The following is a 16,085-nucleotide window of genomic DNA, read 5'->3' as shown; positions in this document are numbered from 1 at the left end:
TGAAAACTAAGAGGAAAAAAAAATAGCTCAGCTGTCAGTGCCGGCCTTCCCTCCAGTTGAACTTTTTATTCTTCCCTGATGGTTGTAAGTTAGTGGTAGCAGTGCCCCCAAGACTGATATTCCAAAGATAGCTTTAAGATGGATGAAGACTGTAGATGATAATGTTGAGTATCGTTTTCAGTTCTGTACAGTGTTTGTTGAATCTGAATCTAATTCAGGTTTGAGTTTGTATTTAATATATCGTAACTGTAACTCTACTTCTGTATCACTGTTTGGAAGCATTCTCTTCTGGTTCCAGTAGAACCTAGTTGTTAAGAACATGGACTTTGGATTTGTACCTGGTGAGGAGTTTGTGTTTTATTCTTATGGTGAGAAGTCATTGGAGACTTTAGAACAGGTGAATGCCATATGATGCATCACATGATCTGAATGCTTTTGATGAAAGTATCACTGAATACAATCAATGAATTAAATTTATTATAATACTTTCATAAAATTAGGGGTGAATCTTTGACCTAATTGACTTATATTTGACATTTGGTTCCCCGCTTGTTATGTCATCTTGGAAAAGTTACTTATCCTAAGGCTAAGTCTTTGTTTTTGTGAAATGGAAATGATACAACCTTACGTGATTATTACAAGGATTGAATGCAATGACAAATGTCAAGTGTTTACTTTAATGCCTGACACAGAGTGTATGTACTCAAATGATAAGCATTGTTGTTCATTATTAATAATTATCACCGTATCAACCTAATCTAAGCATTGTTATATAAAAGCATACTTATTGAGAATGGCCACTGTGTGATACCTGACAAGTACAGAGAAATCATAATCAGTTTTATTTTAACATTCAAGAGCTCCTATGTCAGGCCCTGAGGTTTCTATCAAAAGTAAGCAAAGATAAGAGAGTAGTACCAGAAGCTGAGTTTTGGGGGAAATAGGGAGATTTTGGTCAAAGGGTACACTTTAAGTTATAAGATAAATAAGTTCATGGCATTTAATGTACAGTATGAATGGTGATAGATGTATTAATTTAATTGAGGTAATCATTACATAATGTGTAAGCATATGAGATCATCACATTGTACTGTACATCTTGATTATATACAATCTTTGCCAATTAAATGTTTTAAAATTTCTAAAAAAAATAAGCAATATATATTTTTAACTTCCATAAGAAAATTTCTGAGTGTTATATATTTACATGAGGGAGAGTAGTGATTAAGTACTTGGCCTTTAGATTCAGTCAGTCTGAGTTCAAATCCCATGTCATGTGCTTCCTTAGTTGTGTGACTTTAGCCAGTTAATTTCTCTGTACTACACTTTCTCCCTTAATAAAATAGGAATGACAGTACAGTGTTTATGTCATAGGGTTGTTATGAGGATTTAATAAGAGTATGTCAATTGTTTAGTACATTTCTATTTGTGGGATATGAGCTCAATAGAAAATATAACTTATTGTTACTAAATGAAATGTTGTGATTAAGGTAAATTTTAATAGTGGTTTTGTTGTTGTTGTTAGTCTGTTTTCAGTATGAAATGGAAAATAAAACTGTCTCTCACTCAGACCTTCATATTTCCCCTCCACGGGGAAAGTGGTATTACCAATTTCTTGTGTACCTTTCTGGGAATGACCATGCATATACATATATATCTTTTAAAAATACAAATGGTAACATGCTATAAGTCTATTAAATCTGTATTGGTTTATTCATTCATTTATTCAACAAGTATATATTGGGTCCTAAATATTTGACAAGCAGTGTCCTAGGTGCTAGTGTACAGATGAACTCTGTGCTCTCAAGTGCTTACATTCTAGAGGGGAAACAAGCAATAAATATGTAACCCGATAATATATACTTTCCAATTACTGCTAAATTCGAGGAAGAAAAATAAACCTGGTAAGGGATTGGAGAGGCAAAGGCAGGGTGACACTTTTGGATAGATTCTTTAGGGAAAGCCTCTGTAAAGTGGCATTTGAACAGAGACCTGAAAAATGAAGTGAGGGATTACAATTTGCAAATATCTGGAGGTACTGCCTACCAGTAAGCAAAAATGCAAAAGCCAGGAGGCCAAAACAAGACTGAAGTGTTTTAGGAATGCTAAGAAAGTCATTGCAGCTGAAGCAGAATAATGAAGTGGAGAGACAACAGTAGAAGTCATTGTCAGAAACGTAGACAGGGCCATATGTGGAATTTATAGGCCATGGTAAGGAGTTTGTGTTTTATTCTTATTGTGAGAAGTCACTGGATAGTTTAGAGCAGGTAAATGACATGCAATACATATCATGATCTGAAAGCTTCTGAAGAAAGTATCAGTGCATACAATCAATGAATTAAATAAAATTTATTATTGTACTTGCATATAATTAGGGGTAAATCTTTAATCTGAGATGAGCACTAGCTACATATAAGTTAAAAATTGACCTGTTTAACTTGGCTTATTACCATGCAAGTATTCAGAATAAATAGATTTTAATACCTCATTAAACATTACAGAGGCATGAGCTGTTCTACGTAAATGAATCTTCCAGAAAATTGAATATTAGCTTTGCTAAGTAATAAAGTATTTTAGCCACACTCAATGATGAAAATAAAACATGATCTTCCAATTTCTTTAATTTTCTAAACAAGAAATTGGGAACATTATTTCTTTCCTATTTTTTTCTTTTTGATGCCTCAGGATTCTCATTGTGATTGCCTGTTGTTGTCAACTACTGTACTCTAATATGTTGTTTCTCTTGGAGATATACGTTTTCTGTTTCCCTCTACTCTAAATGAGTAAATTGCTTTTTGGGGTCTGTGAGCACTTTTTATAGTTTATTAATTCATTAATTGGTATGTTTGAAAATTTACTATATACTAGACTCTCTACGAGAGAATAGGGATATAAAGTAAAAGTCTGTTAACTGTCACGTCTTATCATTCTCTTGTACCCTTTTCTAATCATGCATAATAATCATAAAATTTTGGAGCTAGAAAAAGACCTTCCATATCATATAATCTAACACTTTTGTTTTATACATTGGCAAGTGAAGCCCCTTCCTTAGCCCCTTCATTCTTCTTTTCTGATACGCTATTCTCTCTAGACTAGACAAATATTCTTCTTCAGGTTTAGTATCTATTATATAAAATGTTTGGTACCAGAAGATTTTTTGAATTTTGGAATTTTTTTTTTTTTTTTAATTTTTGCATTGTGCTTACTGGTTGAGGATCTCTAATCTGAAAATCCAAAATACTCTAGTGAGCATTTCCTTTGAGTGTCATGTTGGTACTCACAAAGTTTTAGATTTTGGATTTTCAGATTTGGAATGCTCAACCTGATTATAATGAACGATGATGTTGGAAGTATTTGTCTTTCATGTTTTAGTTCCACCAATGAAATCCTACCAGTTTGCTCTTTTGATTCTGTTCAACAAATACCACTTAGGAGTAGATGTGGCAAAATTGATCAGAGGCTATAATACTATCTTCTGAACAGCTGTCTGAAAAGAATTTGTGAATCCACATATTCTTGTGCAGATAACAATATTTAGGCTTTTCTTTTGCTGCTTCATATTAAACATGGTTAAAGAATTTACTTTCTGTGTGCCTTATTCAGAATCAACTAAATGCTCATTTCTTTTAGCCGTCCTAGAAAACAAAGAAGGCACCACATAATAATATAGGAACGATCTCATTAATTCCTGTAGATGTAATTATATTTGAACATAGATTAATTTTTACATTTGATGATTCTGTTGACCTTAGGCATTTTTATTAAGAAAATTCTATCCACTTATTTGTTTTTAAAAGGTAGGGAAATACATGATACTTTAAAAATTAACATCAATGTCTTTGTTAAAATATGCAACTAGTTGTGAAACAAACTTATATTTGACATTATACTTAAACTCTGTTGACTAAAAGAGTCAAACTCTGTAAAATATTTGAAAAGATTTATTCTGAGCCAAATATGAGTGACCATGGCCCATGACACAGTCCTCAGGAGGTCCTAAGAGCATGTGTGCAAGGTGGTCGGGGTACAGCATGGTTTTATATATTTTAGAGAGGCATGAGACGTCAATCAAATACATTTAAGAAATACATTGGTTTGGGTCAGAAAGGCGGGACAACTCAAAGCAGGGGCTTCCAGGCTATAGGTAAATTTAAACATTTTCTGGTTGACAATTGGTTGAGTTTGTCTAAAGACCTGGGATTGATAGAAAGGAATATTCAGGTTAAAGATAATTGTGGAGACCCAAGTTTTATTTTGCAGATGAAGCTCTCAGCAAACTTCAGAGAGTAAGTTGTAAAATGTTTCTCCTCAGAGCTAAAAGGGTGCCTGGCTTTTAGTTGATTATCTACTGGATCTGCAAAGAAAAGAGGAAAACAAAGAAGGAAGGGGATTCTCTATGGAATGTGGATTTTTCCCACAAGAGACTGTGAGGGCAATTTCAAGGCATGGCAAGTAAATACATTTTGGGGGTTAAATATTTTTTCCTTGTCTCAAAATGTTATGCCAGAGTCAGATTGAAAAGCAAGTCACGATATACAGGGTCAAATAAAATGCATCTGATGAAAATCCATTATTTATAGGGCGTGACTCTCCAGACCCCTTAGGTAGGAGTTTGGGCAAAATAAAAAATCACAGCTTAGTCCTCACTCCTTTAGGTAATTGTCCAATATTTCTCCCTGGAATGTTACTTAAATAATCCCCTCATTATAGTCTTATAAAGCACTGTTAACCTTTTCCCTATAATAGCACTTGTCACAGTTATACCTTTACATGTTTGTGTCAGTATTTATTTTATTAATAGCTGTTTCCCTCACTACACTGTAAATAATAATAGCAAACACTTGTAGTTCATACTCTGTACAAAGTATTGTTCTAAGTGTGTAATCTTTACAACTTTATAGGGTAGGTACTGTTGTTAGTCTTACTTTACAGATGGAGAAGCTGAGCCACAAGGAGGTTAAGTAACTTATCCACTATCACAGTCAGTACATCATACAGCTGGGATTTTAACCTAGGCTGCCTGTCTCCAACATGTAATAGTTGTCATGAATTAATTAACTAATTAATTAGGGAGGGATATCCTCCAGCCTCGAGATGCTAAGGTTTATTTTGAAATAATCACTTAATATTTTATGTTTACTTTGTTAACACTTTTATTTATGTATATTTAATCTATCATTTAAAAATAGTATATCTATTAAAGTTAAAATATTGTTGAATATTTCTAAAAGCTTTTAGAAATGTGTGTAGCAGATAGTTTCTGGTATCACAGGAATATGGGACACTGCTGGCCTTTAGTAGACAGGGGAGAGAAATGCTAAACATCCTCTAACATAGCAGTTCTAAATGCCCTATAACAGGGCAGTTCTAAACAAGGAAGAATTGGCCTACCCAAAGTGATAGTCATAAGCCCATTGAGAAAAACTCAAAGATGAACCCAGTCTCTTTGGCAAGAAGAAGCAGGAGGGGGGCAGATAGGAGAATTGATATTTACTGAATACCTTAATACTTATCTCTTTTAGCCTTTGCAACAAACGTTGAAGTATTATCATCTCTTTTATACAAATAGAACCCTGAGACTTATGAGGTTAAGTAATTTGTCCAAGGTCATAAAAGTGAGGTGTAGGTGCTTTGTGAGACTTAGCTCAACAAAAGCTCAGGGATGAAGAACAAGTAGTAATTCACCTGGGACCTGACTGTTAGAATCCAAATGACCATCCCTTCCTTTTCAGTATTCTATTTTTGGCTAAAGACAGAGTCCGAAAAAGGCAAAGATATGTCTAGCATCTGCTGCTTTTAGATTCCTTTGAATTCTGTCCCTATTTGAATTATGTCCAAAAGTATATGGTTAAGTGGTTTTGTGACATATTTCAGCTTTAATATTGCTATTTCTCCCATTTAAAAAAATACAAACAAAACATCTTTTGACACACACACCCCCTTCGCTCACACCATTTTTCTCCTCCCTTTGGAACAGTCCTTTCCATATCCTTTGTCTCTGAATCTTCTTTCAGGATTTTTCCCCACCACTGCCCCAAAATTGCTTTTCTCAATGGCCTCTGTGTTACTAAATCCCATGGTTTATTCTCAGTAAGTACTTGACCTATTAGCAGTATTTAACACAATAGATCGCTGTTTTCCTCCTTGATTTAGGATTTCTCAAAAAGTTTTTAAAGCTTAATACTGCATTAAGACTGAAGACAGCCTTTATTTTCTTATTTTCTTGACTTCCACCTGCCCTGACATTTCCACCTGGATGTCTGTCAAAACTCTGAGACTTAAGCTATCCAAACCTGAACCCCTGATCTGACCCTGCCTCCCACCACCCCCTGCCCTGCCAAAAAAAGCCCTGCTTCTTATTTCCATCTCAGTTGGTGACTACTTTATCCTTCTAATACTCAGGCCAAAAACCTTGGAGTTATTCTTCAATCCTGTCTTTCTCTTTCACTCTACGTCTACCTATCAGTAAATTCTGTCACCTTTACCCTCAGAATACACCCACAATCTGACCACTTACCACTTCTGCTGCCACTACCCTATTCTGAGCTGACAGAGTTGTCTCTTGTCTACATTACTTCAATAGGCTAGTCTATTATATTATCTACATAGCAGTGAGAGTGATAGATTATGTCACTCCTGTGCTCAAAACGACTTCCAGTGGTTCTTTGTCTTACCCAGAGTACAAGCCAAAGTTCTGTTAATGGCCTCCATTTCTCATTTCATGTCTTACTACACTCGCCTTTGCTCACTCCATTCTTGCCAACATATAAAGTAGCACCCTGGGTCTTTCTCTCTATGGGGAAACGCTTCCTACAATATCTGTATGACTAACTCCCTCACCTCCTTCAAGTCCTTACTCAAATGTTGTTTTGGGTGAATTTATTATTTTTGTCTCTTTTGTTTTAATTTATAAATGACAAAAATGTGTAAGTTTATAGGATGCACTGTAATGTTTTGATACATGTGTACATATTGGAATGAGCATATCAGGCTAATTAACATATCCATCACCTCACATACCATTTTTTTGTTGTCAGAACATTTAAAATGTACTCTTAGCAATTAACCATGGTCACCTTACTGTGATGACCAAAACTATTCCTCTTGTATAACTGAAACTTTGTACCCTTTGACCAACATTTCCCCTTTTAACACCCACTCCACCCTCCTCAGCCACTGATAACCATTACTCTACTTCTCTGAATTCATATTTTTAGATTCTGCATATAAGTGAGATCATGTGACATTTGTCTTTTTGTGCCTGGCTTATTTTACTTAGCATAATGCCCTCTAGATTCATTCATATTGTCACAAATGACAGAATTTTATTCTTTTTTAAGGCTGAATAGTATTCCATTGAGTGCATACACCACATTTTTTCAATCTATTCATCTGTCGATAGGCACTTAGATTGTTTATATATCTTAGTTATTGAGAATAATGTTGTAGCGAACATGGCAGGGCAAATATCTCTTTAACATACTGATTTTAATGCTTTTGGATATATACTCAGAAGTGGGATTGCAGGATCGTCCTAAGTCTCTCACCTCCTTTTGGTCCTTAAACAGATCTTGTTGTTTTGGGGTGTTTTGTTTTGTTTTGGGTTTTTTTGTGTGTGGTTTTTTGTTTGTTTGTTTGTTTGTTTGTTTGTTTTGGTTTTTGGGTCTTCAGATTCTAGATTATTTTCTGGATAGTTGAGACTTCCAAATTGTTGATCTTTGTTACTTTGTTTACTTTTCTTCTTTGCATGTGAAGCAGTCATAAAATTAGACCATAATTTTTAAACCTGCTGTCATTGATTCCTTAAACTTGCACACAGTTAGAAAGCGGAGACTAGGATCTATATTCAGAGACTAGGTCTCTGAATACACCAAGGAGTCTATGCCATCTTTTTCACCTTCAGACCTGAACTAGCTAGTTGAATGCATCCTTGGAACTATTATTAACCCTATGGGCCTCTGAGATACAGGTAGAGACCAGCCTGGATGTATCACTTTCCACTGCCAAGGGGCTTGCAGCCAAGATCACTTTTACTAAAAATAGTTCACAAGCTAAGGCTCTCCAGTCATACCTTGATATGGTTCTGAGAGATCCCTTTCTATTCATTCCAATGACCTAAGCTAAAATAGTGCTGGAGGGCTTGTGAAAATCAAATCTGTGTTTTAGGATAGCATATCTGTGATTATATATGGTTCAGCTGTAGTATTTGAGTTTAAGTCAAATATCTTACTAATATTTCAGGTAAAGAGATTTTTATCATAGTTTTGTATATGTATGTGCCATTTAATTGTTTGTTTTAGGGTAGTCAAGTGCATATGTGTGTATGTGTGCATATATGTGTATGTGTGTTGTGTGTGTTTATGTGTGTGTATATATATATTTTTTTTTCCCCCAGTGTTTACCAAGTGAGTGAAACAGAATTATTAACATCTTTTTTGAATGAATACTACATGCCAGTTGCTTTGCGTGAAAGTAAAACTGATATTAAAACTTTATTTTCTTTTTTAATTTCAGAGAAGTATTCAAGCATTTATACAGATAGGAATCAAGATAAGCAACAATGTCTGTCACTGAGGAAGACCTATGCCACCATATGAAAGTAGTAGTTCGTGTACGTCCAGAAAACACTAAAGAAAAGGCAGCTGGATTTCATAAAGTGGTTCATGTTGTGGATAAACATATCCTAGTTTTTGATCCCAAACAAGAAGAAGTCAGTTTTTTCCACGGAAAGAAAACTACAAATCAAAATGTTATAAAGAGACAAAATAAAGATCTTAAATTTGTATTTGATGCTGTTTTTGATGAAACGTCAACTCAGTCAGAAGTTTTTGAACACACTACTAAGCCAATTCTTCGTAGTTTTTTGAATGGATATAATTGCACAGGTATTTGTTCCAATTTGGGACTTAATTTCTCTATCTGATTTCACTTGTACATTAGGAGAGACATCTACTTGAACCTTCTAAATATAATCAAATTTAAGGTGCTTGTATACAAAAAATTCTTAAGAAATTCAATAGACTTGAACTGTAAATATAGACTTTCTTTGAAATTTTAGTTATCATATATAACTTATATATCATTTGTGAACCTTTCTCTTGCAGGGCCTTACTGTGGCCCCTATAGACATCTGTCCTTTCAGTTGCCCATGTTATTAAACCACATGCTTATTGCAATTAACATCAGTTTTCTGCTAATTTGTATTTATAACTTTTCCTACAGCTTACCTGTGTAATTATCTATTCCCGGAGAGTAGTCAGACATTTCTGAACATTTGACAGTTTCTTTGCAGCAGTTTTTCTTGATGGCACACTGAAATAAAAATGTTTTAAGTTGGTAAAGGATAAGAGGAGACTAAAGATCAAAAAACAACCTATGGAGTACTACACTCCTTATCTGAGTGATGAAAAAATCTGTACACTAAACCCTGCAGCATGCAATTTACCCATGTAACAAACCTGCATTGTACCCCCGAACCTAAAATAAAAATTGGAAAGGAGGTAAAAGTGTTAAGATCCCATGTTAATTATCTCATACCCTTTAGCCCATCGTTAGCACAAGAAGCATCTTTAATGCTTTTTTCCACCTTTCAAGAAAGCCACGTTGATTTCCTTAGAAAAAAAAGAGAGAGAGAGAGAGATACCCAAGATGCAAAATGGCCAGTTACTCAATGCTTACCAGGCACTAAACACCATTATTAATACCTGATTTTTGTAATTACTAGTGACATTTTCCCCAAGACAGCTCACAACTATAACATGTTTCACTGTCTTTTCCCGATTCCTTTCAGTTTTATCATGGAAGACATACCCTCTTGGTCAAGTAAGGATGGAATGTGGTTTATTGATCGGTACTGCTGTGATTCCCATTTTTAAGAAGATATTCTTTTCCTCATTCATGAAACTTCATATGTCTCTAGAGATTTTGAAAATTTCGTAACTCAAGAAAAAAAGTAGACTCTCTATCAAACTGCTAGTGAATTTTTGGTTTCTTTTTGGCTTTCTTTATATTCTTACCCTGCCTTTAAGACAGCTTAAGAATATGCTGTCTTAAAGCTTCCTTATATACTAACTTACATAAAATAAAACAAAGTAAAACGTACACCATGTTAATTCCTACTGAAAAGTATTTTTGTGGTTTGTTAACATTTGGTTTAGCAGACAGATTGAATTTATAAAAATATTTTCAACCAGTAATGATATGAGAAGTTATTGCCTTAACTGATTATTGTATTGGGTATTTACCATATGTAATTCACAAAGTGGATTTTTCTCTTTTCTTTTTGACGGAGTCTTGCTGTGTTGCCCAGGCTGGAGTGCGCTAGTGCAATCACAGCTCACTGCAGCCTCAACCTGCTGGACTTAAGCAATCCTCCCATCTCAGCCTCCTGAATAGCTGGACTATAGGAATGAGCCACTGCCCTCAGCTAATTTTTTGAAAATTTTTGTGGATACAGGGTCTCACTGTGTTGCCCAGGCTGGTCTCAAACTCCTGGGCTCAAGCAATTCTTTGGACCTTAGCTGTCCAAAGTACTGGGCTTGTAGGGATGAGCCACCAAGCCTGACCCACAGAGTGGATTTTTTATACATTTGAAGAAACACATGACTTTCTTGTACTGAATAGAATCTTGGAAACAAAGTAATTCACCTAAAACATAAAAAGGAATCTTATAAATGGCATCTATCTGGTATTTATTCGAGTCTCTGCTTTGTGGCAAGCTATTTGTTAGGTGCCAAGGATACATGGCCTCTGCCTTGGTGGAGCACTTAATTGGAAATACAGTGTGATACATGCCAGAAGAGCGGGGTGTGGATATGCAGCATATACTGAGGACTGAAGTGAAAGAGTGGATGTGTCTGCCTAGAACAATGAGGGAAAGCAGAGAAAAATGATATTTGTGCTGAGCATTTAGAAGCAGGTGGAAGTTTTCCAGCTGGATCAAGTAGAGGGACTCCTCAGAACAAAAACAGCAGAGTAGAAAGGAGCAGCAAATGCTGAGAATTTTGAATAATTAAGTATCCCTAGATCACAGCAAGGAAGCAGTAGACTGGCAAAATAAGCAGGCACCCTCTGAGTGCTTTATAATATTCCAAAGTGAGGAATCTGAACTTACACAAACCTGGAACAATTAAGAAGGTTTATTGTATTCCAATTTTTTTTTCATAAAGATGACAACAAGTTGTAAAGGATAAAGAAGATGGAAGATGAAGACTAATCTGTAGGGAGATTTTAAGATTGCTTTGAAAGAGTAGTTGTTGGAGTGGGGGGCCGGGGGTAGTGATACCATTTATCAGAATAAAGAATATAGGAGTAAGAGTAGATTTCTGGTAAGATTCACAGGTTTTGAGGATAAGACTATAATTTTGGATTTGTAGGGTTTAAAGATACTGTTCAGGATATCCAGATGGAACTATCCACTAGATAGTAGATATAATAGCGTTATATGTCATAACATAGAGTTTTGATTCCTTTCTTAAAAACTCAGTACTTGCCTATGGTGCCACTGGCGCTGGGAAGACCCACACTATGCTAGGATCAGCTGATGAACCTGGAGTGATGTATCTAACAATGTTACACCTTTACAAATGCATGGATGAGATTAAAGAAGAGAAAACATGTAGTACTGCAGTTTCATATCTGGAGGTAAGTTGGCAATTTAGATTAATCAATAGTTTTGAGAAGTCATTGACATGATTCATTCAAATGATTTTATTACATAAGAGTTTTCCGGTGAATATACAAAATCATTAAAATTCTTTGTATTGAATATTTGTTATGCATCTTTTTCTGTTAAGTTTTTTTTTTTTTTTTTTTTTTGGCAAAATTTCAGACTTAGAGAAGTTGCAACAATAGTATAAAGAACTTCCAGATACCCTTCACACAGATCCCCCATATGTTAACATTTTACTGCATTTGCTTTCTATGTGTGTGTATACATTTCATTCTTTCTGAGCTAGGTTGCAGACTTGTAAAAACAGGACTTTTTTAAAATAACTGCTAAATAGGTACCAAAATCGGGAAATTAGCAATGATACAATATAATTACCTTTAGATCTTAGTGAGATTTTGCTAGTTATTTCATTAATACCGTTTATTGTAAAAGAAAATTGTATTCAGTTGTTGTATCTCTTTAGTCTCCTTAATCTGTAATGTTTTGTCTTTTATGACACAGCCATAAAATTCCTCAGTTTGGATTTGTCATGATTAGATTCAGATTATGCACTGAGAGTAACACAAGCAAAGTGATGTCGACTTCTTACTGCATCACAAAAGGCTTAAGCCATTGATTAGTCCCCATACTGGGAATGTTAATTTTGATCAGTTTTATTATGCTGATGTCTGTAGAGTTTCTCCACTTCGAAGATACTGTTTTGCCATTTACAATTAGTAAGTGCTATATATGTAGACAATGTAAATATTCCTTACTCCTCAAACTTTTATGTATTGGTATTAGCATCCACTGATGATTGGTGACTGAATCAGTTACTATTATGATGGTAGATAGTGGTGATTTTTAAATTCCATCATTTCTTGTACGTTTCTTTATTGACTTTCTACTATAAGGAAAAGTTTTCCCCTTATTTTATCGGCCTCCTGCATTTTTACTTTATTCAATATAATCCCTTTCTGTAATCATCTTTTGTATGTTCAAATTGTGTAAGATTTGGTTAGTTGAGGCTTCTTCATGTTGTCTCTTGTGTCCTTTTGAAATACCCCATCATTCTTTGAGGCCTTCTACCCTCTTAATAGTCCACAAATGGTAACTAAGTGGCAGACACTCTAACTTTGCATTCAAATAGTATTTCAGAAACCAGTAGAGAAACATTAAAAACCCTGATTTCACTGCCTATTTATTTCTGGTGCCAGAAATTTTCTCTGTTATTAACATCTTGTAGTTTGGTCCCTACTGAGAATTTCATCCAAAGATTGATTAAAATCATGTATGTTGCTAAAAATTTCTTCATTAGAACTTACAGATAAAAAAGAAGTAAAACTCATTTTCTTTGGTTAAGTGTGAAAAGAATTTTTCTGAACTCAAATTAGGAAAAGAGGGTGCCAGCATTCATTATTTCTTCCTTAGATCCTTTTTATAACTGGGATGATTTTGAAGTTTGGTTATTTTCACAATTTTTATTTTTTCTTTTAATCAGCTTTCATATTATTAATGATAAGGCAGTGTATAATGTGGTTTTCTACTCAAGCTATGCACCAGAATTGCCTATAGATCTTTTTAAAAATAGGCCTAGGCCTCACATTTTGGCTATTTTAATTTAGTAGATCTGGGGTGTGGCTGAGGCATCTCTGTTTTTTAAATGCTCCCAAGTGAGCCTCATACATAGACCAGCTTGAGGGCAATTATTCTAATTATTGATTTGGTATGATTGAAGTGGATAAGGGGAAGCAATAGAAAAGTGCTGCTCATCAAAAAGATATGATTAAGAAATATTTCTTCATATTATCATTTTACTACTTTAAGGGTTTATCACATTCTAATGCCTATCATTCCTTGTAAAGAATTGTACCAGCAATGAATTATCACTATGAGCTACTTATTAGAACACAGAAGGAAATAACACCAAATAGTTTTTTAGAGACTAAATTTTGTTATTTTTTTTCTTAAATCTTGTCAGTAATAGTTGTAATTCTCATTTGGTTAGCAAGTAATAAACTTTATACCTTTCATAAATTCATAAAATCAGGCCAATAGTACTACATAGAAATGTGTGTTACTTATAAAAATTACTTTTTAAAAAATGACCAGAGATATAAAATACAGATGTGTATTCAGTATGATGCAATAGAGTGAAGCTGTCTAGGCTCCAGTTCCTACTCTGCTAATACCTTTATGACCATGGACAAATCATTTAACCTCTCAGAACCTTAGTTCCCTCATCATTCAAATGGGTCTCCTTTTGAAATTTATTATTAATAATTATATGTCAAAATTAATGTAATTGAAGGATAATTGAAACAAATGCCACCTGTCCTTGAGTGTGGGTTTTCTGTAACATTTAAGCTCCAAAATTTAAAAAGTTTAGACTACTTGGACATTGTGAAATAACAAATATTTTTCACGGTAAGAATAAGAACCATGCCATCTTCATACAACCTGCATTTCAGTTTCCCAGAATTTCTCAATGCCATGTGTTCCTTATATTTCCTGAAAATAAGAAAATGCACTTCAGCTATCTTACTTATCTGTGTTTCGCCATAGTCATCAAGGCAGAAATTATGAGTGAGGGTATAATGACTCCAACTTTAAGTTTCAATTTCAAACCTAGGTAATCAAACTCTTCAATTTTCTGGAATGATAGAAAATTAATGGCAACATGAGATTGAAGGTATGAGGTGAATAAAAGTGAGGTGCTGCTTGTCTTTAGGATAAAATTCTAATAATTTTAAATCAGCAATGTATGTGTGATGTAATCACCTTTTTTTTTTTTTTCTTACATCAATACTAAAGCAGTTCTTTTTATTTTAAGGTATATAATGAACAGATTCGTGACCTCTTAGTAAATTCAGGGCCACTTGCTGTCCGGGAAGATACCCAAAAAGGGGTAGTCGTTCATGGACTTACTTTACACCAGGTATGTATGTAAACATCTTTTTCCCTGTTAGAATAGCAAATGTGACTGTTAAGCCATTTTCATCAGCCATGCACTTAGTTTCCGTCCTGTTTGAGAAAAAAAAAAAAAAAAAAAACTAATGATGTGCAGAATTTAAATGATTAGGGTATATTTTTAGTGTTATTTTGTTTTAAAATACTGAGTGAGCTTTTTAAAAACATTTTTTAAATTTCATTTTTAAATTTTAATCTACATATGTATGTATGTATGTATGTATGTGTGTATGTATTTTGTGACCGGGCTATGAGACTGGCTAATTTTTGTATTTTTGGTAGAAAACGGGATTTCACCATGTTGTTCAGGCCTGTCTCAAACTCCAGGGCTCAAGCAATCTGCCCGCCCTGGCCCCCAATGAGTGAGCTTTTCTTACAAAAATCTGCTTGAACATTTAATGTCATATTATTCTATTTAACATAGAGACTAGACTCTGCTCCTGAGAAACTAGATTTTATCTTTTATTCTTCATATAAACACACACAATACTAAGCAGATGAGACACAGTCAGTATTTAATAGGATTGAATTTATAGAAAACATTTTCTTTCACCTTTAAATATTTTTGTTTCTGAACATTTATTGAAAAATTTAAAGATATATTGCTGATTTTTAAATTTTTCTTCTGCTTAAACTTCTCCAGCCGAAATCCTCAGAGGAAATTTTACATTTATTGGATAATGGAAACAAAAACAGGACACAACATCCCACTGATATGAATGCCACATCTTCTCGTTCTCATGCTGTTTTCCAAGTAAGAGGCCACTAGACTATCACTCTTAAAATTGAATTTAAAATAAATGAAGCTAAATTCATGAATGATCATTTTCATATATGTGAAAAAAATCTGTCTATAGACTTCACTTGTCAGTACTTTTCTTACTTTGTAGCTTTGAGAAGTTTCTGTCACCAAGAATATTTATAATTGAGATGTTTAAAACAAAAATAGAAAATTTCTACCTTTGTAAACATACAGGAGGATAAAGTTGTAGTAATAAAAGTTGTTTTGTTTTTGCTGAAAATATTTAATCTTTCCAATAGATAATCTTATATTCACAGTAAAATTTATCTCTATAAATCTAGACTTATAGAACTAATAGTTTGGGAATATACTGATTCATCTTTAAAAGATTTCACCATAAGGACTATGTAAATAATTGCATTCCTTAAGGAAGTATGATTCAGTTGGCACAGTACCTCTTAGGAATACAATTCCAGAAAGACCTAAAGCATAGGTTAATAGCTATTATTTCTTATAGTTTCTAGTCCTGTTAATATCCAAATGATAATATAAAGCTGCTTTTAGTATTATGCCATCTGAGATTCACCTTATAAGAAAGAAATTGTTATAGTTGAAAGAATTCATATTGAAAGCAATCAAACCATTCATATAGTCCCTAGTCAACAAAAATTTCATTTATCTTTTTTGTTCTTACCACTAACTCTTCGACTATTAATAGTCTTG

At 34.0% G+C, this 16,085-nt stretch overlaps 1 protein-coding gene across 4 annotated transcripts in view; it reads left to right on the top strand.

Annotated features, from left to right (window-relative positions):
• The window catches only part of KIF18A (kinesin family member 18A), an 86,340-nt gene that overhangs the window by 1,775 nt on the left and 68,480 nt on the right, over positions 1 to 16,085 (top strand). For 3 of the 4 annotated variants that reach the window (XM_021925936.2, XM_021925937.2, XM_021925938.2), the window contains exons 2-5: positions 8,515 to 8,885; positions 11,486 to 11,643; positions 14,484 to 14,588; positions 15,264 to 15,374. In XM_021925936.2, the coding sequence (XP_021781628.1) occupies positions 8,561 to 8,885; positions 11,486 to 11,643; positions 14,484 to 14,588; positions 15,264 to 15,374 (699 nt within the window). In that variant the 5' untranslated portion in view covers positions 8,515 to 8,560. Of the gene's footprint in view, positions 1 to 3,183; positions 4,453 to 8,514; positions 8,886 to 11,485; positions 11,644 to 14,483; positions 14,589 to 15,263; positions 15,375 to 16,085 lie in introns of those variants that run through there. The other variant, XM_021925939.2, reaches the window with a different exon arrangement.

The sequence above is a fragment of the Papio anubis genome, chromosome 12, assembly GCF_008728515.1.
Source record: "Papio anubis isolate 15944 chromosome 12, Panubis1.0, whole genome shotgun sequence".
Taxonomy (NCBI): Eukaryota; Metazoa; Chordata; class Mammalia; order Primates; family Cercopithecidae; genus Papio; species Papio anubis.
This window is presented reverse-complemented; position numbering and strand designations above follow the sequence as displayed.